This window comes from Penicillium antarcticum, assembly GCF_028974205.1.
Source record: "Penicillium antarcticum strain IBT 31339 chromosome Unknown utg000007l_segment0_segment0, whole genome shotgun sequence".
NCBI classification, from domain to species: domain Eukaryota; kingdom Fungi; phylum Ascomycota; class Eurotiomycetes; order Eurotiales; family Aspergillaceae; genus Penicillium; species Penicillium antarcticum.
Window position 1 is genome coordinate 223,907 of NW_026695305.1, and position 27,402 is coordinate 251,308.

The 27,402-nt window shown below is 45.1% G+C and overlaps 5 protein-coding genes across 5 annotated transcripts; 4 read left to right on the forward strand and 1 right to left on the reverse strand.

Annotated features, from left to right (window-relative positions):
* Nucleotides 1–81: 81 nt before the first annotated feature.
* N7508_007340 (uncharacterized protein) lies at nucleotides 82–1,795 on the forward strand (the record flags this gene model as incomplete). The annotated part of the gene is made up of 4 exons (XM_058465404.1): nucleotides 82–634; nucleotides 688–744; nucleotides 810–917; nucleotides 978–1,795. 4 exons carry the CDS (start codon nucleotides 82–84, stop codon nucleotides 1,793–1,795), a joined length of 1,536 nt encoding a protein of 511 aa, XP_058317806.1.
* Nucleotides 1,796–5,844: 4,049 nt separating this feature from the next.
* On the forward strand, nucleotides 5,845–6,176 carry N7508_007341 (uncharacterized protein; the record flags this gene model as incomplete). Its single annotated transcript, XM_058465405.1, has 2 exons — nucleotides 5,845–5,848; nucleotides 5,905–6,176. 2 exons carry the CDS (start codon nucleotides 5,845–5,847, stop codon nucleotides 6,174–6,176), a joined length of 276 nt encoding a protein of 91 aa, XP_058317807.1.
* Nucleotides 6,177–8,127: 1,951 nt separating this feature from the next.
* N7508_007342 (uncharacterized protein) lies at nucleotides 8,128–8,556 on the forward strand (the record flags this gene model as incomplete). Its single annotated transcript, XM_058465406.1, has 1 exon — nucleotides 8,128–8,556. The coding sequence occupies one exon, from the start codon at nucleotides 8,128–8,130 to the stop codon at nucleotides 8,554–8,556; it is 429 nt and encodes a 142-aa protein (XP_058317808.1).
* A 5,484-nt stretch (nucleotides 8,557–14,040) lies between these two features.
* N7508_007343 (uncharacterized protein) lies at nucleotides 14,041–20,269 on the reverse strand (the record flags this gene model as incomplete). Its single annotated transcript, XM_058465407.1, has 7 exons — nucleotides 14,041–15,420; nucleotides 15,468–16,187; nucleotides 16,256–16,762; nucleotides 18,753–18,983; nucleotides 19,035–19,562; nucleotides 19,618–20,147; nucleotides 20,233–20,269. The coding sequence occupies 7 exons, from the start codon at nucleotides 20,267–20,269 to the stop codon at nucleotides 14,041–14,043; spliced, it is 3,933 nt and encodes a 1,310-aa protein (XP_058317809.1).
* A 6,533-nt stretch (nucleotides 20,270–26,802) lies between these two features.
* On the forward strand, nucleotides 26,803–27,202 carry N7508_007344 (uncharacterized protein; the record flags this gene model as incomplete). Its single annotated transcript, XM_058465408.1, has 2 exons — nucleotides 26,803–26,862; nucleotides 26,933–27,202. 2 exons carry the CDS (start codon nucleotides 26,803–26,805, stop codon nucleotides 27,200–27,202), a joined length of 330 nt encoding a protein of 109 aa, XP_058317810.1.
* Between the last annotated feature and the right edge of the window lie 200 nt (nucleotides 27,203–27,402).

Sequence of the window (27,402 nt, forward strand, 5' to 3'; positions counted from 1 at the left end):
ATTTGGACCTGCGCTTCGGATCCACGGGCCCTTCAATCTCCTTCTGTATTCATATCCTTGTTTCCTTTATTTACGCTGAACATGGAAGTTGTCAGTGGCTTGGCCGCCACTTCTGAGGAGCCAACATCCAAAGATTACAAATTACCATCCTTCCTGGACTGCAATGAAGATCTGCGAAGGAGACATTTTCTTCCTTCACAAGAGCAGCTTTGCTCCATCCTTGAACTCTCTTTGTCTTATAGGAGGGTACTTGATGAGGATATGCATCTTGCTCGACACCTCGGACTTCCCCTCATGAGCAACACTATGGCCAAGAACATAGATGCACTCTTCAAAAGCCCACAACCGCAATTAATCGAAGTCGACGGCGCATGTGAAGACAACATCACTTGGTCTGATGTCGCTGCTGCCAATTACAACCCTGTGCCCCAAGAGGATGGGACCTATCATCTCTGGATCTCTAGCCGAAGGGCTACGGTGGGATTATCCCAGTTTGATCACAACATCCTCCTACCCGGCATTATTCAGCAGCTTGTCCATCCTTTGTCTCACGAACCTGATGTGCAAATGGAAAGGGAGACACTTTCTCTCGCAACTTCGGAAATTACTTCATGGAACCAGATCGCGTTGGAATGTATGCTGTTCCTTCTACCTCTTGAAGTCAAGATACTGATAACTTTGCTTTAGTGGTGGAAACAAGCAAATACTTACTTGAGAAATTGAAGGAAAAGGCGAACTCACTTTGTATGTGTCAACACATTCATTTGGCCCCTAACAGAAACATCGCTCATTCATGTTTATTGTGATAGCTTCTCAAGAAAGCATGATTCCAGAAGTCCAAGTTCCGGATTATCCGGAGCATGTGGTGACTGAGTCGCAAAATACCAGCTCGTCAAAGGGCGGAACGAAGAACTTGGGTACGAGAGCAGCAAATTAAGAAAAACGGAACATGAAGCTGACATATGGGGGCCCCTCAGCTAACAACGGCAAAGCATGGGACCCTTATGAAAAGGATATTGTTCCTACATGGTTTGAGGCTCGAAAACATCTTTCTAAGAAACAAATCGAGCTTGAATTTGAACGAGATTTTGGTCACCGTCGGAAACATAGCAGTATCTACGCTGTTTGGTATCAAAGAAAGGGCAAGGAAAAGAGCAAGCGAAAGAAGGCTCTTCGACGCCAAGGGAAACTTTCACTTCCTCACGATACCTCATACTACCAAACGACGAAGACCTCTGACTGCAATGAGAGCTCATTTGGTTCTGCTTCCAACCCGGAATATCTACTGGCTGTGGTCTCTCCGCTGAACGTCACTTATCCGACTCCTGAAAGCGCTACAGAGTTTGTCCCGGCGCAAACAGAGCCCCAATCGAGGCGACCTGGAAATGCTTCTCACACTGATATTCAGCATGATATGTCAATGAACACCGCTGAATGGGGTACGCTTGATGGTGTCCCAGAGATAGAACCTACTCAGTCGGACACAACGGCACAAATTTCTCTAACAAACGGTGTTGAGGACTCACGAGCGCCTTGTATCTCGCTCGATACGGAAACTGATTTGGGCTCTAAAGAACCAGACAAAGCGGAAAGGCTTTCTCGGCGAAAGCAGCCACTGGTACGACCTGCTCAAGCAACAAAGCCAAGCAGATCTTCCTCACTGAGCCAACCCCGATGGACTGCGCTCAGGGCTCAAGTCGGATGCTCCGACGTTGGGGATATGCAAAGCATTGATCCAATCGAGGCCATGGACCCAAACCATTCTCCTAGTTTTCTTGGACGGATCCTCAACTAGCCCTTTTCTCGAGACCTACACATGACGGTATAGCTATCGCAGACCAGTGACAAGAATATCGCCTATTACAGGAGTAAAAATGCTGTATATGAAGCGCGTCCAAGTATCCCCAGAATATCACGGAACATGCTTTCACATGTCGGATTTTCGGCCTGGATCGACCATTGTGTCTCTGTACCTGCAATATAGTTTTAATGCTTCTAGCTGAAAATGGTTCATCCATTCTTTTTAGTGGTGATATATCAGATCCAATCTGCTCGCCTTCAAGGACCTCATCACGCTATTTGCCATAATCAAGCCCCGATTCAATAAACCACTCTACGCCAAACAGGCGACCCTTCTCCAAAGGCGAGAACTTTCGAAATAGAGCTTTGGAAACATCAATGGATTTGTTATCACATCCCATACATTTATCGACAACAACGCCAGTACACTTCTGTCCTTCATAATCAATATGAACAGTTCTTCCACAGTCACCTGTTCTCATAATACCCTGCGGCAATGCAAGAACGAAGTCAGCCTCGCCATTGTTGGTTACTCCACATGAACTAGGCGAAGATGCATCGCTAGCGGTGTCGTAAAATGTTACATCGCCTTTGCAAGCATTTGACTTAGAGCATGGGCCACTGTAACCGTAGCTTATAGGACTTGCTGTTTTCGCGGAATATAGACCTTGATCTTGACCTGGAGCTGGAACAGCCGTCGGACTTGAGTCTAGAGAAAACGAAGAGAGATGCATTGATACGTGACGCTCGAATACTCCAGCATCAGAGAAAGAATAAGCAGCCTGTTTTGTCTGCTGGGCTGCAATTCTGATAGCTGGGGAGCTTGTTGGGATGACAGTAATCGTGTACGTTATTTGAGTCGTGCTCCAAATAAATTCAGTGGGAGCTTCTGATGCTTCCAAACAGAGGTCTAGCGGAGCGGCGACGACGTAGGTCCCACTAAAGAGGGCGATGAGGAAATTGTTTAATATCATTCTTTCCTTCTTGAAATAAACTTATAAGCGCCTACTCCGGATTTGCAAGCTAGGCGCAACTCATATACCGAATAGTCAAAACAAAGTCTTACTCGACCTTTATAATCACCTGTGGAACTCACTGCATAGACTTTGGTGCAGGCATGAGGTTGTTGGAAATCCTCATTATTTAGTCGCTCTTTGGCCTAAATGAAAGGGCGGCACAAGAAACCCAAGCGGGAAGTGCCGATCAAAAGCATCAACAAAGAAGAAAAGGAGCACTGATGGTCTTTATGGTACATGTATCTGTTGGAGCACCTGAATAGTCCTGCACCTCATACCGCTGTTTGACCGTGTCTATGACACGGGGCGGCTTCTTTTTGTTCAACATTATCTGAACAGTTTTAGAGAATTTAAGCTACAAACTGCATGCAATCTAGACAGATACACCGTAGAACCTAGATAGATGGCCGCCACATTTCACTATGTCCATGCTGGCCTTAAGCACTAAAGACTAGAGGTCCATCAATAAGGTAGCTTTTCGTACTTAGAAATATCATTCTACATCATCTTTCTCATTGCCTTTCACATGTGCGCTTTGACAATCTGCCCATTTTTGCCCTCTTGTTGGATGGAAAACGGCACATGATAGTTGCCCATATTCCCAAGCGACCGATTTTGTAGGAAGAAATTAGTCATATACTCGGGAGCAGATGTCTTTGCAAGGTTCTCCAGTGTATGGACTAATAAAGCTACAGTCATACTGGACAGCTTGGTCACTGCGAACAGTATCATCAAACCCAGTCAAGGAAGCTTCTTTCGTCGTTGGATAATGTGATTCCTGCATTTCCCCAAGCGGAATAATGCCGGTGTCATTCGGATGGAGAAGGCCAACATTGTCTGATTGCTTATTGCCAAGAGCAAAAAATTGGTGAAGCGTCGACGGGGATCCATAATCTCGTGGCTCTGGTTCATTTGAGAAACAACAGAAACCCCAATCCCCTGATTTGGTAAAGGCAAGGTTTTCATATGGGTGTTGTGACAGAGGCCGAGCAAGCGATTGTTCCCGAGGATAGTCAAGGCTATTCTCTATTTGATTCGAAAATATCCAGTGCGGTGGCATGACGGTGCCATCAGGAAAAGTGGGATCGACAGCATCATATATAAGCGTACTGCAAGTCTTCCAGATATTTTCCTTCGTCAAGGTTGGGTCAAGGTCTAAATCCGGTTCGATTTGAGGTAGAGTGTCGAGAATGTTTGAGAAATGTGGACTTTGGGAAAAACGTGAGGTTGCAGGGGGATTATCACCAGCAGACACATGACATCCAGTGGTCTCATCCGCCCGGCGTTTGGCCTGGGAAGGAACGGATGATTGGGGCAAGACTATATCCGCTGGATTGCAGACCAGCGTAGCTTCGGCGTTGTGGGCTGATTCTATTAGTGCGTTAGCCTTCAGTAATAGCGTTTGTCCCCAAAACCAAAATTCCTACCATTGAAAGTATATTCATTCCCAGCCCAGAACAAGGGCAGCAGAGGTGTTGATGGCCACTGAATATGGCTCTGAGGTGCTAGAGAGTGTATATCGCTCTGGAAGTTGTCCAGTGTGTCCCAACAAACATTGCTGCTGTCTTCATAGGAAGGGTTGGCGATTAAACATTGATCTTCGAAGTAGTCCACTGTGGAGGTGGCTAGAGAAAAAGGCAGAGAACTTGCAAGCGAAGCACAGTGTGTATCGGACTCTGATGGCGTAGTAAACTTTGATGGTGGAATAAACTCCGAAGTCAATGTCGACATACTCTGGTAGCGCTCTGGATCTTTGAAGACAAAGGTTTCTGTGCACATGATGAAGCGCAACAACACGAGGCAATATTCAATGACATGAAACGGATGCGATATGAAAAAAACTCTGTGTTAAGAGGCGGAAAGCGAGAAAGGTGATATCAATCACTAAAAGCCAGCAAAAGTATTGAGGAAGGGTAAGATCAAGCAGTTAAAAATTGCAAGAACACATGTAAATTAACATGTGGGTGGAGCTGTTTATTTGAATTGACCCTGTGAAGTGGATCATTTGGCTCCCAGGAACGAGGTTAAAGCCAAGCTCTACTCCCTGTCATTAGTCAACTTACCCTTATATTTGCGTTCCAATGATTGATAACCAATGAATTACCGTTGAATATGCTGTGCCCAAGAGCGTCAACTTCGTCCCGGCCCTATCGATACTCCTGGGACTTCTGCGTTCTCGCCCAGCTCGACAAATAATTCGCGATTGCGGGGACATAGTATACACCTCTGCACACGCTGAACAAGCAAATTAATGAAATGTTTTGTGAGTATAAATTGCTTATTCGGCGACTGATCATGTTGTGTTCTAGCCGCGTGTTTCGTCCTCTTTGTTTCGGTAATCGTATTAGCGCAATCATTCACACCAGTGTGGAAAAGCGGAAAGAACTTGGGATACAGTGGCATTCATGAGGCTTGGGATCGTATTACGATCGCCCACCACATGACACGAGACCTTGCTCCGTAATATTTCAACATGGATTCTTGGTAACATTACCCTATGTTTGTGTTCGTTGCCATTGGACTTCGTGTCTGAGCTGGATTATAAACCACATCTCACTAGGCTGGGCACGGATTCGTAATTTAGTCTAGCTGTGAAATCAACTGTCTGGGCGATATGCAGGTTCCCAAGCACCCATTGCTCTCCTTCAGAGGAATTACTAGAGCCATGTGACTACTACCAAAAAAAAAAAAAAAAAAAAAAAACCAAATCGGCTAGTTCATGGTGATCAGAAGAGACTGGTCTACGAGCTAGACACATATTGGTTTGTGACCATAAGTAGCGTATGCAAGTCTTTTTACGTGTCACATCGGTTAGAATTAAGTCCAACAATCAGAGAGGTAATCATCCAATGTTCATTTGCCACCCAGTCAATCTTGTACCGTTGATTTCAGTACAATGTGTCGAATATAAACAGCGTCAGGGCCTGCAGCTTCAAGACGTTTATTTCAGTTCTCACCCTTCGCTGATTCCCACCCGGTACACTGTTTAGTGTTCGCCGCTCGCTTTCAGACCATAATGGCATCCAAAATGGGTTAGTAGCTCTGCTTCACTGGACACAATGGCAATGCTCGGGATAATGACAACTAGAAGGTCTTGTTCTGTCTGAGAACACCAGCTACACAGCTTCCAAATATTCTCACGGGGATGTCACTTCGAGCGAGACACAATGCAGTCTCTGCTGTGGTGTTGGAAAGCCTCAGATCGTCAAAGTCAACAAAGCCCATGATGATGTTGTAACATTCTTAAGATGGTTATCGGAGACTCAGGGACACAAAGATGGCCCCAAAGAAATGATATTTATCGAATCAGTCGAGCAGGTGACGTGGGAGCGAGTCGGAACAGTGAAGCCGGAAGCGTGAAATAAACAAATAATTGGTACAGAGATAATTTGTGCAGTTAGAACCTATGAAATCCCAGGAAATACTATGCAAAGGACTAGTCGCCTCTTGAGTAAAATGATGGTATCCTTCTAGGCTGGAAGCCACCTATCACCAAGAAAAATCGGCCACCTCGTAACCTATTTACTGTGCAATAAGTGCCAAACAGTTTGTTTTACGGTATGTCATAGAAATCCCATAAAGGAGATCCTCATGAAGAAATACAAACTGATTCGTTAGGATAGGAAGCTAGTTTTGGAATAATCTTTGTGTAATGTCGCATGGCTGAAAACCCGAAGATGATCATTGAGGTTTAGAACCCCTTTTGCTTAGATTTTAAGCAAACCTTGTTCTTTTGGTGAACATTGAGAGCGGTCGTGCGAGTAAACGTGCTGCCACACAAGTTGCATGATACTTTGTCGCTGTGGCGATGTCTTTCTCTTTCGTGACGGAGAAGATTGCTGAAAGTTGAGAAAGATCGGCCCTTACAGTCACCCTCCCGGCATACATTGGTAGTCTGGCGTTTTTTCTTCGATTGCCGAATAGAAGAAATATCTTCAGAGGCCAGCTGAGAATTGATCCCGGTATTGAAACTGATACCGCCATGACCTCGGAAATTTGAAGGCTGGTGTGAAAAACGGTGATCAAAATTGTCTCTCTGGCTTTGACACATCACAGTACTGATTCCTGGTAGGGCGGACACGGGGATAGCTGAGGACCAAGCGCTTGAGGCTAGCTGGTCGGGAAGGGTTCTATTCCAAAGGCTCACGGAACTTTGAGGCTTGTAGCCAAGAGTATGCATCTGTTGCGAATAGTCTGCCGATATTCTGGTTACCGCGAAGGGTGCATGGAAGTTGTTGGATGAATGACTCCTGTGCTGTTGTAAGATGGAAACATCTTCATGAAATTTACTCTACTCACATGTTGACTGGTAACCTATAGGAGTTTTGAGTTTTCTAAGCCAAAGATATTTTTGTGGACAGAGAAGTACTGACAAAGATTGCGTTTGGCCAAAGCCGCGGTGTTGTTCAGGTTCTTGGCAGGAGCTGGAACAATGGGCTGACAGTTGAGGGGGATCAAATTGCGAATGCAAATAGTTTGACAGAGAGGACCAAGGAGGGCCTGCAAGTCTCAGTAGTGGCTCGAAATACAGTGGTTAAGGTCTTACCAGGTAGGCGAGAATTATGTGACGCTGCCACAAGTTTTGGTTCAGCAGCACTGGCACTGGCGAGCGAATGTCATCAGCATGCGCTCCAAGGGGACAGAAATTCAGCTGCCACTCCTTACTTTGTATGAATTGCCATTGTCACTTCGTCAAAAGCAATTGTCGCTGGATGAGTGCCTGAACGCATGAGCTAATTGTATCCCAAGATGTATTCCAAATAGCTAATAACAAGAAAATATAATAGAGGTATTAAGTGGATCCAGGGCAAAATTCGTCGGAGATTTGGTCCTCAGACATGCAGGTTGGAAAGACACACGGAGGAAAAGGGCACTGAATTTGAACATAAACTAGTTCGGCATTGTCGCCAACTCGGTGAGCTTTGCCATAACTGAATTTGGTCTCCACCTCGGCTATAACACAAAAGTACGTAAGTTACAAGCTAGGATACTGTGGAGCATCCTGTAACTAGCATGAGACCATACCATAATACCCCTGCTTAGCTGAATGGGTCTTGGTAAGAGCACTGACCGTCGATCCAATTTTCTGAATGGGAGTTCCACCCTGCAGTAGCACACTCTCTTTCTACTGACAAGCCTGGTGAACCTTCACAAAAACCCTGCTGCCCCAGAAGGAGCCTTGTAGAATCAGAGACTTTCCTTGATAGAGTAACTAACTCTTCGGCCTATGGGTGTGAGTTCCCAGGACAACAACTGTCATAAGAGAGCGATATTGACCACAGAAAGCTCAGTCACCGGTCTGTTTGCAAAAATGGACGAGCGGATGCCTGACGTGAATGAATATGCCAGATCTCTTATCAAAGCGGTCGTTGGATATGCTGGTACTCAAGACAAGCTTACCACTATCGTTTGCATGACCTGTGGGGAAAACTTCACGTCTTCTTTTCCTGATGTGAATGGAACTGTCCAATGTGGAAATCTCAGAATGTGGGAGTGGGCTTATCCTTATGGCGGTGACATTTATGTTTACATGAGCTGTTATAAATGCTCAATGGACCATTCGCAGCAAATCACGGATCAAAGCATGGTTTTGGAATTGACAACAGCAATGACAGAGAAGTTGTTGGAGTCCAATCCTGAGCCAGCACTGAATCCTTATCTTTACAAGACAGTCATCGCGATATGGGGCGTTGACGCGAAGGCCGTTACTGTTTTACGGGATGTGCATGACCGAACTTGACTTGATATTGAGAACAAGACGAGCATGAGACTAGAAACCCTGTGGACGTGTTGAAAAAATATAAAGCCAAGAAATAACCCGAATATACCCCCCTCCTACTTCAACGAGATACCGGTCTCCGCAAATGGGTTATGGCCTTCCGACAGACATTGAGGGTTTCGGTGGTAGCCGATTCCGTCCCCTGATCTCTTTCGACCAGCCAAGAGAAAAATAAATAATTCGCTTTGTTTTCCATTGATTGCACCCATATCTCGAGAGCTGGACAATAGTTATTGAGCGAGTCGGGGAGAGGGCTAAGACCGTGGGATTAGGGAACCGAAATGATGCTTTCGAAAGGACCGTTGTAGGTATTGGTAACCATGGCGAAGACAGTGCGTAATGTACTCTGGGACGCTTTAATTTTCTGTGATAGAACCAATTGAAAGTATCAGTCATGTTGTACTCAACAGAAGACGAAAGGCATTGCTCACGACAAAAACACAGGAAGAGAAACAGACCCGGAATACCAAACATCGTGCATTTTAGCAACCGTGGTGCCGAGTAGATTATTTTTCCCTCTGTGTTTCAGTAGCCTAACTGTTTTTGAGGCTGTTGTGCTCGATCAAGTACTGTTAGGTGAAAGGGGCTTCCGCTGCTGTGTGTATGCTGAATGACCAGCCGGTTTCAATCGCGTGAAGGCTTGACGCGAGGCACCATGAAGCGTTGGTGGGTTGAGCTCTTCGAGATCAGCTGAGCTGGAAGATTATCCTCTGATGCGCGAAGCTTCCATTATACACGAGAATATGGTTGTGTCAGCTCAAGGTTTCTTAGGAACGAAGCAATCCACGGGAAAACAATCAGTTTGTTTGAGATGACGAAAAGCAAAGACCTGAATCTTACCTGAATATATGAAGAGAATAGAGGGCAAAGTCTCCCCAAGATGTCTTCCTTTCTTCATTGGCTGAAAGTACACAGGGTTTTGGTGGGATGGATTGGGTAATCCGAGATCGGGTGCTGAAGGGGGCAGCGTGAGCTAGCCGGAACACCTTTGTCCGTCCCGATCCAGACCTTTACCCAAGCAAGAGATTGGTTGCAAAGATGCAGGGCTGACAACCTTGACGATGGACGTATGATGCAAGCTTTTCTTCGCAACCAGTTCACACAGTGGCCAGTTTACGTGTGAGAAGGCATGAGCAATCAATACTGTGGACAACATGGCGGCACATGGAGTGTACCACCTCAACTCAGACTACTTACACTCAGGCACAAAGCATTCTTCGCAGAGCAGCTTCTTTCTGTCCGCACAGCTTCCTTTTGCACACTGCCAACTGTCTCTGGCATTGACTGTGAGATGAAACATGGGGTCCAGACCCCTCTGGCCTAATCACGACTGCATCATGTCAATTTCAGAGTGAGCTGTGTACCTCCTGGTCACTGGAGAAACGTTCAATTTTTCTATCATGCTGACATCCATCTATACATAGCCCACAATATCCAACCTCACGAAAAAGCTCCCCGGGTCGAGTCCTCCCATTGATGTCGAGAAGCCGTATTCGTCCGTATTAATATCCGCTTCAAACCAAGCCTCTTTCACGATACCACAAGAGGCTCGCTTGCCAATAACAGGTGGCCCTCAGCTTTCCTCAAAAATCGAATTGGTGGCCTCATTGATGTACAGGTGGTTGACCGGCGCAGAATAGCCTATGAGTTTCTTCGGGGAAAGAGCGCCATAATCGAAAAACATACAACTCAACAAGTCAATTTCCGCTTTCTTCGCGAACGCTTTGATACAAAGGGCATGCAAATTACCAGCCAGAGAGAACCAGAGGGGCGCATTTTCACCCGTTGATCAAAATCGCATAGTGGCATTTACACATGATCATTCTGGGGTGAGTTACAGTTACAGTGAGGTGGAATCATAGCTGTGTGGCAAGGTCGTTAGATACAAAGAAAAAAACCACCCTTGAATCTGATTCTTGAGCTGAATGTCGCATGGTATATCTGCTGTGTGTCTCAGGCGCTTTTTATACATGCCCAAATGAAATGGAGCTTCCATCGAGGCATGAATAGGGAGCGGGCCACTGGAATGAATTGGAGGCGTTCGTAGATAGACGAAACGAAAACGTGGAATAAGAGGATTTTATTCGGAGATATCGGATGCAGAAGAGGAGGAGGTTTATGTGTTGGTGTTTTTGTGGTGAGGCGGTATCTTGAGTGTATATTTGCAAACTAAGCAACTTCTTGGTGTACTTAATATTATTTCCACGCATTAAGATGCTCGTGAGGCGACAATCTTTTCTCGATCAACCGCAACCAAATGGCTACCCTTGCGGCCTGCCTTGTGACTACGTGAGTCTGTTCTTCTTGATAGTGGATGATGATGATGATGATGATGATGATGATGATGTGATCTATTATAGTCTGATGAAGCTTCCCTCTTGTCTTGTTAGGCGCTATGCAGACTTTCTCCGGCTTAGATACAGGCGGTGCTCTCCTTATGCGTGGGATCGCACTAATCACAATTCCGTACCACTCCACCGGGGTAACGTGGGCCCTAAGGAAAAGTCTCAAAAACCTTAGGAAATTCAGTGCCACACTTAGCATAGAGTATGCGAAGGGAGAGGCATGAATGAGAACTATGCTCCATTACCCCCCTAAACTCTCCCATACACTGGGCGATATCCAAGCCTCCCCTCCTCCGATGTGGTCATCCCTACCCCCGAAGGGATAAGAACTCGGCGGCTATAGGATTCGAACCTACTACGCCTTGTTATAGAGGTGGGCAGGATCCCAATCCGCCAGACCTCTCTTTGGCGCAACCCGACGGCCGACCACTTCGACCACCAGCCACCACTCTTGATAGTGGATAGTAGTGACAATGACGCTCGCGAAAAAATGGGCATACCGGAAAAGTGCCCCAGATATATACAATTTGCTCAGCAACTCGTTTCAACAGAAACCTCTTCGCTCTCAGGTGTTCAAAGACTATATTAAGAGTCTGTTACGTGTGTGCCTACGGGGCTGTCCTGGTCCATGGTACAACAATTGAATTAGGATATCACGGGAAAAGAAGCTGTTTGTAAATGCAATCACGAGTCTCACTAGCCCAATGGTAACGACCCCGCGCGGATTCTTGCTTTGATCGCTTGAACTGCTTTTCCGCCCTTCAGGCCAAGTTGATGCACTGCTTTTGATAGTGCTCTTGAAGACTTTTAATGCAAATTGTTTGGGTTTTAAACCAGTTGATGAGGTGTGGATCATTCGATTTACGAACTGAACTCTGTGCCAGGTTGTATTGACAGCACATTTGAGTCAAAGCAGCGAATGCGGTTTCTGCAGAAGAACGACCGATTTCGGCGGCGAAAAGAGGATCAGAGCTCAGCAGACGTAAATGACTTATGTCAGTAAAGTGGTCTCTGATTCGACTAACAGTGCTCTGTTCAACTGCTAGATCAACCTGGTTTTTTCCCAGAGGAATGGCCAGGAGGACCGCATCATGAAGACCGTCCTCCACCGATTGAATCTCCGATTGAATATGATTGAGGGCATGGTATACGTTGGTATCTCGAGTGCAAGTATCGCATTCAAAAGGAGCTTGGATACGCATGGTCTATATACTAGATATTAGTGTCGTGGTGTTTGCAGAACGACCAGGGATACTGACTGTTAGAGACTTTATCTTTAAACGTGTAGTGTCCGCCCTGGGCTGATATTGCACAGCACCGAACTTTCCTTGGTGACCATTAGATGTCGTCCGAGCCGAGGGTATCGGGTGATGTAGAGGAAATGCTGCGATTTTCTCTGGCAAGGATTTCGCTTCATGGATGGGTGGTGATGCTATATATGACGGCGGTAAGGCATCCGAGACCGTGGCTGGGGAGGAATTGAGATCAGAGTCCAGCAACCCTATTTCATAATGCTGTGGAGAGACAGATACGCCCAACTTGATCAATGAATGATACACAGATTCGTCGCCTGAAGCCTGAAAAGTTTCCGAGTTCTCTAGAGCAATTTTGCAATTTCGGGCCTGGGGCGGGGATTCAGCCTTAAACATTGGCTCAGACGGCCCGCTTGGCGAGGTGAACCCATCTTGGTGTGACATGCGGGAGGCATGACTCTTTAGTCCATCTCTCCTAGCAAACTTTTCCCCACAGGAGCAAATAAATGGCTTCTCTTTGGTGTCTGATAATGACCGGTTAGAATAGCTAGATTTTGGGGTGTCCCACGGTTGCTTACGGGTTCGGATGTGACGCTCCAAATTTTCTTTTCTTCCAAAACTCCTGCTGCAGTGTACACAGATACGTACATTTGCTCCTCGAGATCCCCTCAATTGCTTTGATAGGGACGGCTCAGGAATTTGCAGAGAGACACGCTGCGGAGAAGTAGAGTTTGGAATTGGGTCAGGGTTTGAAGTTCGTTTAACTCTATAATCATCCCCTGGGATTAGTGATGATCTACTTAAATGCTGTCTTGCTCGTTTTGTTTACCTTCGGCCTTTGCGACGTCCCGCTTTTGCAAGATCACCATTGTGGTCGCTTTCATTCAATGAATCTTTGCTGCCACCAGCAATTGGCAACTCTCCATGGAAAGCCGAGACCGCTTTTCTTTTTTCCCTAGCTTTCGCAACGTGGGTAGCTTGCCCATGGGGCTGACTGTGGGAAGGAGGTTGCACTTCTTTTAAGATGTCAGTATAGAGCCCCGTCTGCTACTCATCACGGTGATTACCTTGCCCAGTTCCCAATGTGCTTTGAAGGGGCAGTTGAATTGGACGGTATTGGTCCGAGTTGGAAAAGCTGCAAGATGAGTTGATTGTTGTATTTGGCGGTAGTTGGTGGACGTAGCTTGGATGGGGTAGGGGCTTTGCTGACAGTTGAGCTTCAATTTTTAGGCATTCCGAAGTTGGTGCATCACGAGCATTCTGAGCTCTGCAGGCAATACAATACGTTAGCAGCATACTAAATGGGACCAGTGGACGAAAGTTCCCACAATTCTCCTATTTTGACTTGCCAGTCTCTGGAATCCAAAACCTGCGAGTAGAGTTCGCAGTATGCTTGCGAGCCCCCATCGCCTTGCCTCGAAATGATCTCACTGCCGACATAATTGCTGGTTGGCCCAGGCCAGGTGGGAGAGGGACCGATGATATTATTTTGTTCGCCGAAGTCGGACTGGTTCAAAGGCGGATAGGATGAGGGATTTGACTAGGCTGCGGCAACATCCTCAATATCCACGGATATCCACATATCCTCTCCGCAGATTGCGGATATAGTATGTCACCTAATATCCGCAATCCTCAATTTTGTGGATATGGTATGCAACCCAATATCCTCCGGATATTTGAGGATATCCAATGGATATAAAACAGGCCAAACATGCCAAGACTCATGACCTTTTTGAGCGTGCATTATTTATGCGGATTCTATTGTATTTTTCAAGTACTCATAGTGTAATCATTATTGAAGATTTTAATTTGGTAAACAAAATTGTAGCATATTCATGTTACGCAGACTATCTGAGATCAAACTGAAATCCATCAGGTAATCTTGGTTGCTTCCGAATCCGCCCCGACCGTCCTTGTATGCCCTCATCTATTAGCATTTCTGGAAGGCCATCGTCATCGTCATCGGAAGCCTCGGATAATCGTTTCCTTGATCGTTTAAGCTGTAGTTGCTTACTTCGATTATCAGTCTTCCCGTCTTCTGAGTTCTCATCGTAGCTTTCTATCCGTTGTGTATCCTCAATGCCTAGCTCTTGTTCCTCCTCTTCATTATCACTAATAGGCTCGACAGTTTCAAGCTGGGGTATTGGTTTCCGAGCTTGATCTAACAATACAGCTTCTCCGGCGGAAAGATGCTCCTTTATAACCTCAAACTCCTTCTGCTCAACTTCAAATTTAGTGGCGAGCTGATGAAGCATCAATCCTCGGATCGTACTTGGTTTCAATTGGCCACGACGATAGTGGCAGATATCGCGAGCGCAATTGAATAATCGCTCAACGCCTGCACCACTAGCTGGGATAGAAAGAATATCCCGTGCCATTCTTGCAAGAATAGGAAACTCGTTCTCATGCTCTTTCCAGAATGCTCGGGGCTTTTGTCTCTCAATCCCGCGGGCAAGATACCTCGCAATCTCATCATCTTCAGGCTTTGAGAGCTTATCCTGTGGCTGGTTCTGAGAAGCGCAAGCGGTATCAAGATCATAATAGTCGTCATCTCGGGCCTCTCCAGTGGCATCTTGCACGACCATAGTATCTGAATCATGATGAAGCATATCTTTATATCGATGAAACTCTCGCTTAAGGACTCCATGGTAGTGTTTGACGTAGTCAATTTCACCTTGCCAGTCTGTTGATGCAAAATATCGAAGCTTTTTTGATGGGCAAAGGATCGTTGCAAGTGCATATATTTCACCGTACGATTCATGATCAGTAGCAGTGTAATACTTTGATAGCTTCTTCTTTGCAGTCTGAAGAGCCTGGAGCATACTCTTCTTCCAGATAACCCCTTTATTCTTCAATTTTCTCTCAGCTTCATCAAGGTGAGAGAAAAGCTTGTTATAAATACTATAGATGTTATGTGTAGTAACATCCCTAGTCTTTGATAGCATAGTAGTGAAGTCAAAGAAAGGCTTGGTAAGAAGAAGAAGATATTCAATCTGTCGCCACTCTTCTTGATCAAGTTTGAAGTGGAGATATTGATGATGTGTACAATACTGATCATAAAATGGTTGTAGCCTTTTAGCACGGTTAAGCATCATAAAGGTTGAGTTCCATCGGGTTTGGACATCTTGGATAGGGATCAAACGAGGCTCCTTAGTTTGCAGGGCCATAAATGCCTCCCGGCGTTGTGGGCTTGCATTAATAAACACAGCAAGACCTCGGATCTTAGACTTTTTATTAGTATGAATTAAAAGACTAAGGATGAGAAGTAATTCACCTTTTTTAGAGTATCCGCAATTTGTCTAGTTGAGCTAGATTGTTTAGTCTGAAATGAATGGGTTCGTTCATCAGACCACTCCAGCTCAATCTCTTTATTCGGTGGCGTCACTTTCAGCTTCCCAAGAAGCTCATTCAAGCTTAACTGGATCACATGCGCAATACATGGAACTCGGAAGATCAACGTATCCGATCGGCTTTGTGACTGAATTGTCTCTTGGATATTCATCATCAGGGTGTTATTATTAGTTGCATTATCTGTGGTCACGGATAATACGCGGTCGGTGATTTCATGATCAGTCAGAAGCTGAATCACGGTCTTACTTAGATTCTCACCCGTATGTGATCCGTGAAGATGCTCAAATCCAAGAAGAACTTCACAGTAATTCCAATCTTGATCAAGGAAATAACCTGTGACAGCCATAAATGCTTGCTGGAATGGCGACGTCCAGCAATCAAGGGCTATTGAAAGGCGACTCCTATCTGGAAGCCTTCTAAGAATCTCTTTTTGGCTGCTTTTGACTGTGGAGTCGAGATAACGCCGCATACTTCGCGCAGATGGGATATTGACCTTGCTCGGGGCTTGTTGGATAACCTCTACTAGATCCTTGAATTGGGTATGCTCAATGATTCGGAAAGGTAGGTGAGCGGTAGAGATAAAGTCTAGTATCGCTTTTGCTAGACGCTCCTGGGAGAAGGATGGGTTTTGTGGGAAAGTCGGCTTTAGGATAGTATATAAAGATAAGTAAGAGAGATATTGAGAGTCCAGGTTATAGATGAAAAACATACCATTTGTTTGAGCATCTGATCAATCTTCTGGACAGGCTTCCGAGTACAGGAGCCTGCCTTGATATGTGCATTCATTGGCGATGAACCAGCACGGCGGAATCTTGGATGAACAAGGGTACAGAGACATGTTGTACACATAACTTTTGGCTTGCCAGTCTTTTCATGTGCAACTTGATTGAAGTTATCCCATATATTAGACGTCTTTTTTCCATCCCAACGGATAGAGTCTTGTATATCTGGCTTTGATCCAAACTCTGTGTTTAGCCACCAAGTTACAAAGCTCTTCCGGGATTCATCCATCTCCCGACTAGGCTTAGAGGAATAGAGGACCCAGTACTGCTGAAGAGGGGGGCCAACACGAGGAAGCGAGAGAGGTGCAGTTAGAGATGAAACTTGCGACACAGATGTCAATACAGTCTGGCTGCTAATAAGAGCGGATATGTCATCGGAATGAAGTATGTCGGGATTCAGACCTAGATCTGAATCGGCGTAGAAGGAGTACTGGGACTGAGATGCCTGTGAGTAAGACATATTGTACTTGATCACGGGTTACCTAGGAATAGGCATTAAGAGAAAAAGAGAGAGAGAAACGTACATGTAAGACTAGCTGGGAGTATCAGGGGTATAGCAAACAAAGTCACGACTCACGGGCGCGTTTTCCACATATCTTGAACTTTCAATGGCGATGATTGGCTGTTACTAATCACTAGTGCGGATATTTGAGGACAATTGAGGATATCCGTGGATATCCGTGGATATCTGTGCGGATATCCGCTATATATCCTCAATTATCCTCAGGCATTGATTTCAGGGAAAATAAATCAGAAGTCTATAATATCAGAGCTTCCGACCAAGATTTCTTCATAATGTTATACAAATTACACTTTAAGAAGTTAATACACTTTTAAAGGTAGATCAAACCATTTTTTTCATATCGAGCTTATTAGATTCAACAGATAAACAGCGATTTCAATCGTATCTACTGAGTTCAGCTAAAGTATTCTCTACTACTATATAGAGTAAATATATATTTCTACGGTAAAGTACTATAGAATAACAAAAACTCACCTATATCCTCTAATACATTTAAAAGTGAGATTAATACTGTAAGTAATGATAAAGGCGATATATGTTGCTCAATACAAGACTATTTCTTATTATTTCATTGCCGAATAGGATAAACAAGGTCGGAATTATGGTCATGACCGAACATGTATATCTTTTGTTCTGAAAAATAAATTGGTAAGCTGTATAAGAGGCACATGACTACCTCCAAGTAGATGATTTATGCTAGTGCGGATATCCGCAAAATATCCTCATATCCAAGTGGATATCCATGGATATCCCCATTGAGGATATGGTATTGAAGCAATATCCATTATCCTCAATTTGTGGATATGGTATGTGACCCAATATCCAATGGAGAGGATATGCCGCAGTCTAGATTTGACACAAGAAAGGTGGGAACTGTTCAAGTCTCTGGGTTTTTTGCAAAGGATCAGCAAGTAGTCGGTAATCTAGACGGAGATCTCATCGTACGTTGTTGGCTTTGTCCATCCAGGATGTCTACCAGATCGGGAGCTTGCTGGCTTTTGAGGGGGAGCTCAGTAAGCTTGACTGACGGTTGAGGGTATGGGTACATCGGAAGCTTGGAAAAGCTGGGCCTGGATTGGGGGCCGGCATTCTCTGAGATGGAGGTGGCCGAGTGAGGATGGTAAGGCGTAAACAAGGTGGAAGTTGATGGGGGATGCCAAGTATCCATGGTTAAGCGCGAGGCCTGCATGAAGGCTCTTCGCACAGTGAATGACGGGATGGTAGCCCGCCTTTAATACAAGTGGAAGGCAGCGGTGGATTGATGAGCCACTAACCCGGAACTAGGCAAAGACTATAGGATGGAAATACGACTGCAGGTGGGTCGACGCACTAGTGGTGGTCCCGCGAATATTCGACGCCCCAAAAGCAAGCACAATTTGAGGGGGCCTGTAGGTTTGCTTTCCTTACGAATGTCTGCTCCACTTTCCAAGTTAGTTCTGACCTTACGCTGTAGTTCGAACCGAACGGAAATCAATAGATTTGGTTTCGATTGATTGTTTGTTGTCTCTGACCTATGCCTTTCAGCGTCAAGAAAGGGTGTGCCAAATCTTAGGTTCCCCTATCTCTTTCCTGCCTCTCCATATGTAAGACTCAGATCACTTTGAGGCATTTTATCTAGTCATGCAACAATATGTCATGGGAGTAATCTTTCATCAAACATGCATGGTCCAGGGCCAGGAATCTCATTGGGCCTGCGGGTAAGAATAATCAAACAGGAGTCTATGGTTTTTCTGCCTTGTAACCTTAAAAAAATCGTAATTGTAAAAAAATTCAGAAAAGCTTGTCTACAAGTAAGGTACAGGTAAAGCATTGTGTGTCAACGTCCTAAGCAAGAAATGAAAAGACGAACCAAAGAATTGCGTTGATATCCTTCGACATAGTAACATGCATGCGCATTTATCACCATATCAGCCAACTCCAAGTTACCCCTGACAGCGGTACTCAATGCAGGAACGAGGAAGTGAATTCCAGGTCTGGTGTTCATGTGTTTCATGAGTAGCTGATACCTCTGGTAATTATGTTCAGAATTGATCAGGTACCCAAAGTTTCTCAAGGCTTTTGTCGGCAAGCCACTTGCTTTGATACCCTGGACGATGGCAGTCAGAGAATAGTAGTTGCGAACACGGTAGAGCTCCTGCATTTCTTGGTTAGATTATGTACCAACGTGGGATAGCTTCGGGTCTACCTGGGCGAGATGATCCACTTTCCGAGATATATCGACCTCGGCAACCATACATTCTTCAACTGCAATACTGAGGCAATTCCATCGTGCGTTTAGTGCTCGCCGAGCATGACGGTCCTTTGCATAGAAAGTGTTCACAAGACATTGCGAAAAGACATCTTGGTCTTTTCTCGACAGAGCCATGGCGAGGTCAGACACGTCACTCCATTGAATTTGTTCAAAGAAAAGTGTATCAGTACTGAATACCCCCCAAGTGGCTTCAGGAGATCCTTCAGGGGATCTGTAAAGTTTGGAAAACCGAATTTTCAAAATCTTCAGTTGCCGTAGTACATTTTGGGCAGTGTCAGGGCTTTGGAGGAGTCGCTGCAATGGGTCGATGATCCACTGTAGTCGTTCGTCTAGCTCAGGCTTCATATTCTCCGATTTCTCTTCGGTCAAAGGCACATGTGGTTTCCTCTGAGACACAACACCTTGACAGACCCTTTCAATTGCAGTGCATACAAAGGGATCCGCATCTATCTCATTCAGACACTATAGTTTGTCAGATAATAGTTTGAACATGCACCAAGAGACAGCCTCTACCTACTCCCTTCAATTGATCCAAAAGCTCGAGATGCTCAATGTTTCGAGTAAATGCGCTGTAGACGTGCACTTTGAGGAACTCGTATTCCCGAAGGAAATCGTCAATTCCTTGCGAGGGAAGTCCACACGCCCTTCGAACCAACTCTTCAAAAGGAATTTGTGAGAATCTGCGGATACTTTGTTTGGCAAGCTTGGCAGCTGTAGCCTCCGGGCCCTCAAGAAGTGACTGAGAAAAACGCCAATCCCAGCTCTGGGGGAAAACAAGTCTTTCCTTCTGAGAGGAGAAAGGTTGAAGTCCCTCCATTTGGGCGTAAGCGTCATTATAAAGACGGAACTCACGGAGTCGACTGATCGACTTTTCGTCCCCGGAGAGCAACATGTTCTTAACTTCAAGCTCTCGCCAACATTTTTTGGAGTCGGCTTCCAGGGGCTTTTGGTCTTGATGCTCATCTTTGACTGGAGGATCTGATAAAGTTCCTACTTGTGTGGTTGCCGTACTCAAAAATGAACTAATTGAACAGGCGGGTTTTAACACTAAAAGTAACTTGGGTTAGCATGCAATCAAGCAAGACAAGGTGAAGGAGCCAAAGCTGTCAGTGAAAGTCAGCGAAGAACATACTCTTCTCGGAATTAGCAGACTCGGCGTTGGCATCCATCCTGGACGTATAGTACAGCAACTTTTAAGAATTGGGATTCGATTGTTATATACCTTGCAGTCAACTTAGCTCCAAGCCGAGAGACCGAGCATCGCTTGCATCAATCCTTGCACGTGCATCAGCGATAAGTACTAGATTGTGATCGGTGTACCCACTGAAATCCTTCGGTGCATGAATCCCAGTCGGGCCATGCGGCGCGTCGCTAAAGAGGCGTTTGTAATTGATACTGGAAGTCCGTGACCTGCGCTAATCGGTCTAGATTCATGGAGACAAAATTTCAGGTCTACTTCCACAAGGGGCATAGTTCTCTGATCGGTGCCCCTTGTTTTGTTACATGATATTTCCAAACACCATGTCACAAAAGCTGGTGGGGCAGTCAATCCAAACCAATGAGCTCGCCTCGCATCATGTAGAAAGCGATTCGCGCAGTTCGTTATTGTAATACCAATCTTCCATTGCGACAATTATTTGCTCCATTTGGTAGCTTGGATCGGACGTACCTGGCATGATGTGATATGGAGTTCGCTCATTTGGTCCAATAACAAAACCAAGGAAATCAGGACTGAAAAGTTGCGGCAGTGCACATCATGCTGACCGGGAACTGATAGGAACACGGATAACAGCCTCTACAGCCTACATTCATTTTCCTGGTCAACTGGACTTCGTTTGTCAGTTACCAATCATGTTCGCATCTAAGTCTTTGATGCAACGACAAGGCATATAGAAGCTTGAGATTCACACAACTCACTGTGAGAGAAACACATATTCTATGCATAGTCCTTAGACCTCGGCAGATCCTATTTACCATCATCTCCCTGATTTGGTTTGAATTGGTAGCTCATGACGCTTGCTCAAATGCTGAATTAAATTCCAGTCAATCACTTTCGTGAAATATACAAATCTCCATCCAAAATGCGAAAATACACATTTCCAAAGCCAAAACCCATGCCTTCTTTGTACACCAGTCTTTTGTGATACCGGCCTGGTAGACTGTATTAGGGCTTGATTTTCTTGCTATAGATATAATTTCCACTTACTTTTGTGTTTCAAGACTATGTCGAGTTCAAAGCATCGATGAAAGTCCGGGACCCCATGACCATCGTAATCAATGTCCAAATCCGTATAATCGATGTTTTGTTCCATAAGCCTCCCATAGAGCTCGGCGAAAGGCCTCACCTCCTTTGAGAGAAGGCCTTGATGATTGACATCGCTTCCTTTGCCACAATGCTTCAACACGCTTTCAGAGGTTGCGAATCCGCTCCAGCAGCACGGACAGACGTAATGTATCCCAGCTTTAGCGAGTATGATTCTCAGGATATCAATCCTTGCTTCGATTTCGCTGGCCATCATCTTCAGAATATAGTCGCGTTTAAGACAGGAGCCATATGCTGGACGATGTGATGGACGCAAATCCAGTTCTAGATCTTCGATAGTAATCTCTTTCCGTGCGCAGGCGGTAGCCAAAGAGTGTCGAAACTTGTGAATGTCCCCTCCAGTATTCACACAACCGATTCCGCTGTGTATCTTGCACCTCTCTATTTTTTGGTCGTTCATTTCCTCCTTCTCTTCTCCCTTCGTCCGACAGTGTCCGAAAGCAGTATCGGCTCGAGAATACGAACTGAGGCATAACGGGCAGACGAACTGCTTCTTGGCATACTTGAGTATGTCTCTCATCACATCGTGTAATGTCTCAAGTATAAGTTCCAAAGGCCGGGAAGTCATTTCCGCAAATACGTGCTTGTAGGAAGATATTGACAATTGGATTTGTAGGAACCGGGCCATCTTTAATAGACTGGAGTGTCTTCTAAGTGTAACCCCTTTTGGCTTAGGCATGACAACGCTGAATCTGCTATGTCCGATCGCTCATCCGTACTAGATGCAAGCTGCGTGGCCCTAGATTGGGTCTCAGGTTTCACTCGAGCATGGCGCCTAGCGGCACAAAATTCAGTGGTAAAGAGGCATCGTAGCAGATGGAGTATCCTCACCAAACGTAGAACTATGTTTTGATATGACTAGCTTTGGGACTGTGGCAATCTTGGCGGTCTGCGATGGCTTGGATTCTATCATCAAATACGTCTAACTTACATCTGCTATCGCTTTCTCGTATATCGATCTTCCAAGAAACTCCACTCCGCAGACGAGGCGGTTCATATTTCGGTCCCGCAAGCGCATCGATCTGTCACCTTCCAATATTTGACATATTTCAATACGCACAGCCTTGCGATTTCCATCGTCCATCCTGGCATAGAAAAGTAGGAAAGTTTGAGCCACGGGGTGACACTCTAACACCCCTCTGTATTCCTTTAAAATTATTATGCGGGGCGGATTCGCAGGTGTGTGGTTTTATGGGATCCATCAATCTGTCCACTTAGTATGAAGCATTGATAATAATTCACGATGAAGACTTACTCTTGTAAGGAAAAGGAAGCCATAACCACGTGTTTTCGACTGGCGATTCCTCCGGAAGAGGTGGTGTACAGTTGAATGATATCAACTCCGTAGAACCACGAGGTGAAGGATAAGACAGGCTGGCTAGCACAGGTGATGGAGGTTGTATGGATCCTTCGAAAGCGTTTACCTCCGCCTCTGTCCCTTGCCCCGGTGTATCGTTCTCATTCCCCAAGAAGGACACAATAGAAGTACTCCGATGACAGGTCGAGAATATAAGATTAATAGAAAAGAAACACCCACAAAGTGTGGTGAGAAAGCCCATTGGGTCTCAATCTTCAATATGAATTGGTTTGTTGATGGAGGCAGGTAACTATTCACTTCGCAGGATCCTTGTCGGCACGGCAGGGCAGTGTAGTGGATTGCCCACGGCAACGAGGCTGCTATCAATATATAACCCCTGAATTGTACCAATGTCTCACACGGTACCCCGGTTGTCATCATTGGCAAAGATTCTCCGACTTCAGGGCTTGCTGCTACATGGTTGTTGTTTCCTGCGTGAGGCCGATCCGACGGATTTGCTTTTGAATGGAGGTCAAAGCAAGATCTTGGTAAAGGCTTTACCGACTTACCCGGATGGTCTAGATTACATAGTCTATGTTCCCATTATGGCGATCATTGCGCATTTCTGATACAGAGGTCATCTATCAATGAACACTTCCGAAAACTTGGGTAAATCTTCATCTTCCTCCGTTATTCTCTATGAGTGAACATTACAATACGGACGCATTTGCAGAACTAGCGTACAAATACTTGGATTTCTACCTAGGATACGCCATCGATAGAATTGGATGTAGAGAAGATTACTTCTACAGGTGGTGAGAAGCAATCCGGGGCACAGATTGTTGATGCTTTTGGAAAGGGTGCCGCGCGCTTGAATGGTACTAGCTCCATCGAGCCATAGATCCTCAGTAATACAGTTGGGAGCTCACATGTGATTTAGACCGCCATCGTCTAGAGTTCTGGGACTTCAGCGATTGCTGCTGAAGTGGAATGAAGTGAAGTGAAGTGAAGTGGGGTGGAGTGAAGTGAGGTGAAGTGAAGTGAAGTGAAGTGAAGTGAAGTGGGATGGAGTGAAATGAAGTGAAATGAAGTGAAATGAAGTGAAGTGGGATGGAGTGAAGTGGGGTGAAGTGAAATGAAGTGAAGTGAAGTGAAGTGGGATGGAGTGAAGTGGGGTGAAGTGAAGTGAAGTGGGGTGAAGTGAAGTGAAGTGGGGTGAAGTGAAGTGAAGTGGGGTGAAATGAAGTGGGATGGAGTGAAATGAAGTGAAATGAAGTGAAATGAAGTGAAATGAAGTGAAATGAAGTGAAATGAAGTGAAATGAAGTGAAATGAAGTGAAGTGGGATGGAGTGAAGTGGGGTGAAGTGAAATGAAGTGAAGTGAAGTGAAGTGGGATGGAGTGAAGTGGGGTGAAGTGAAGTGAAGTGGGGTGAAGTGAAGTGAAGTGAGGTGAAGTGAAGTGAGGTGAAGTGAGGTGAAGTGTGGTGAAGTGAGGTGAAGTGTGTAGTATCCTTCTGCACCTGTCATGGCCAGAGCACATCAGAGAACAAGCGAAAAATGTTGACAGGTATGGTTTCGAATTTTTTTTGTCATCTTCATCTCTTATTTCTTTTCTCCTCTCTTCGCATCAAGATTACATAAATGAGTCTCAAATAGTTGTAGGTAAATTTCACCAAAGTCACTCAACGGAAGTTCAGGTACCCTGTTCCATATTGAAGTATCAACGCCCTGTTATGCGCCCTGACCAGGACGCAATACAAATCAATCACCAAGCCCCATTAACGTGATAACGTATTGCCCGAGCGACCGAATTGACCGAGCGGCCCCACCAAAAAGCCATCTCAAAAATTAACATCTCTTGTTTACCACAATGATAATGCCCCCCAACGGTCTGATCGAAGGAGAAAATTATTAGAACAGGAGGGTCGTCTTTTATTAGCTATAAAAGCTATAAAAGATGGTAAATATCCCTCTGCTGCAGCTGCTGCGCGGTCTTTTGATTTACCAGTCTCAACTTTGAAGGCCCGCCTTAAGGGGCGTGAAGCTGCTTCTGAAAAACGACACAATCGCTTTATTTTCTCTGAGGTTGAAGAGCAATCGATTGAAAAATGGCTCTTGGATATGGATACGAGGGGTGCTGCTCTTACATTGCCTATGTTGAGAGATATGGCCAATTTACTCCGTCATGCCCAAAAAGCAATCCCCTCTACTGTTGGTAGAGATTGGGCATCTCACTTTGTCAAACGACATCCAAATTTGTCCACACGATTATCTCGAAAATACGACTATCAAAGGGCTCTTTCAGAGGACCCTCGAATTATCAAACCATGGTTTGATTTGGTCCAAAATACCATTGAAAAATGGGGTATCACTTCGGATGATATTTTCAACTTTGATGAGTCTGGTTTTGCCATGGGAGTTGGTACCACACAAAGGATTATTACCTCAGCTGAGTACCATGGGAAAAGAACCCTCTTACAAGCTGGGAATCGCGAGTGGGTGACTTCAATTGAGTGCATTAGAGCTGATGGAAGTGTTCATCCTCCACTCTTCGTTTTCAAGGGGAAACTTTTTCCTGAACATCTACGCATCCCCCTTGATTCAAATCAACCTGGATCTCGATTGACTGTGAGCAAAAATGGCTGGACTACAAATGAAATTGGTTTATGGTGGTTGAAATCTCAGTTTATTCCAAATATTGGGAAAAGAGTTGGAAAATACTGCCTCTTAGTCCTTGATGGTCATGGGAGTCATTTAACTCCTGAATTCGATCGAATTTGTGAAGAAAATGATATTATTGCTATCTGTATGCCTTCTCATGCCTCGCATCTTTTACAACCTTTGGATGTGGGTTGTTTTTCGGTTTTGAAGAGGCTTTATGGAGGAGCGGTTTCAACCATGATGCGGAATGGAGTCAATTCTATTGATAAGGAAGATTTCCTTGAATTGATTGCAGATGCAAGAAAGGGAGCTTTTAAGACCTCTACTATCCAGAATAGCTTTTTAGCTACTGGATTAGCACCATTCAATGCTAGTAGAGTCTTGGAAAAGCTTAATGTATGCCTGGATGAACTTCCTCCTCTTGATATTCTTCCTAAGCGACCACTATCTTCTGGCAGTGATAGTGATCCAAATACTCTCTGGACTCTCTCAAAGTTCTCAAAATCGCAATCTCGGATCAAAAAAGGTCTGGAATCCTCTTCGTCCATCCTTTCTTCACCAACCAAACGGGAGATTGAGAGGACCTATGAAATGACCATAAAAGTGGTCCATCATCATATTTTTCTTCAGAATCGCTGCGACCAATTGGAGGCTTCAAATAAGAAACAGATCAAAAAACGAGCCATCAAACATAAGTTCACTAGCCAGAGGGGTATTTTCGGGAGTCGGGAGGATGGTCAGGATGATGTAGTTGTTGAGGATGATGGTATCAGTGAAGATATATCTTTGCAAGAGTTGCCTGAAGAACCACCTGCAGAACCTGCTTTACCGTCTATGCCTACGGTTAGGCGGCAGGTCACCTGCTCTGGATGTGGGATTAAAGGTCATACCTATGTTAAATGCCCTACACGTATTAAATAGCAAAATTTGAGTCAATTTTGTGGCATTAGTCGTGGTTAAAAATTGAAGGTTTTTTGATTTTTGGTAGGGCCGCTCGGTCAATTCGGTCGCTCGGGCAATACGTTATCACGTTACTACTCTTGATTCTCACGTAACCACCACGCCCTTTCATCACGTGAACTGATTACCTAAACGGAAATGCTCGGAGGGGTAAATGTTGCCCCTCGGGACATTTTCACAATTGGGAAAGGATATCTTTTCGGGCACCAAAGACCACCACGGTGTTTTACATCTATAGCTCATTCAGCAGCAGTGTTTGTGGCTGAGACTCATTGACTCAACTTTCCACCTTCGCAAGTACGCTCTATCTCCAACTCCAAGCCAGGGTTGAGGTGCCGACTGGTAACGTACTTTTTTCTTACTCCCTGTGTCGTCCGCTTTTTGATCGTTTCTGAAAGGTGTTTTCCATCTAGCCCAAATCCTCTGTCGAGTGCCAACGATCACATCTGACGGTCCGCAAATGAGCTCGTTCCGGAGTGAAAATGAGAAGGATAATCTGCGCGAACATGCTGTGGCAATGGTACATAATCCTCTGTTCTGTTCTATTTCACTTTGTTTATATTTTCTTGGTGAAGCATTGACACAAGTAGATGTCAGGGAACGACAAAGTCCGAATTGCGCCCGCGGAAACTACCGGCGAAAACGATTTCAAATATGAACAATGGCCGAACGTGTGTGCAGTTGTGGTTGACAAGGGTAGCGGACGCGGTTATGCGCAGATAACTGGCGGTGGTGAAGAGGTGCATGCTATCTACACTGGCCGTGGAGAGACCGGCTATGTCTTAGCAAACATATCCCCTGGTCAGTCATGCATGCTGTATGGTAACCCCACCGTGTTGTACATCTATCCTTGTTCCTGAGTTGCCTCGACAGGCCTCATTCTTTCATGTGTCCTTTCCATAACATATTTGATCAGAGCTTGGCACATGTCACGTGATATCTCAATGGCTGGGTTTTCATTGATATTGTCTGGTATTCTGATCATAAATGATCTATGCATTCCAGAATAGCTTTTCATAAAGTTGGCAAGATCTTCCTCTTGGAGGATCGTTCGGTATGC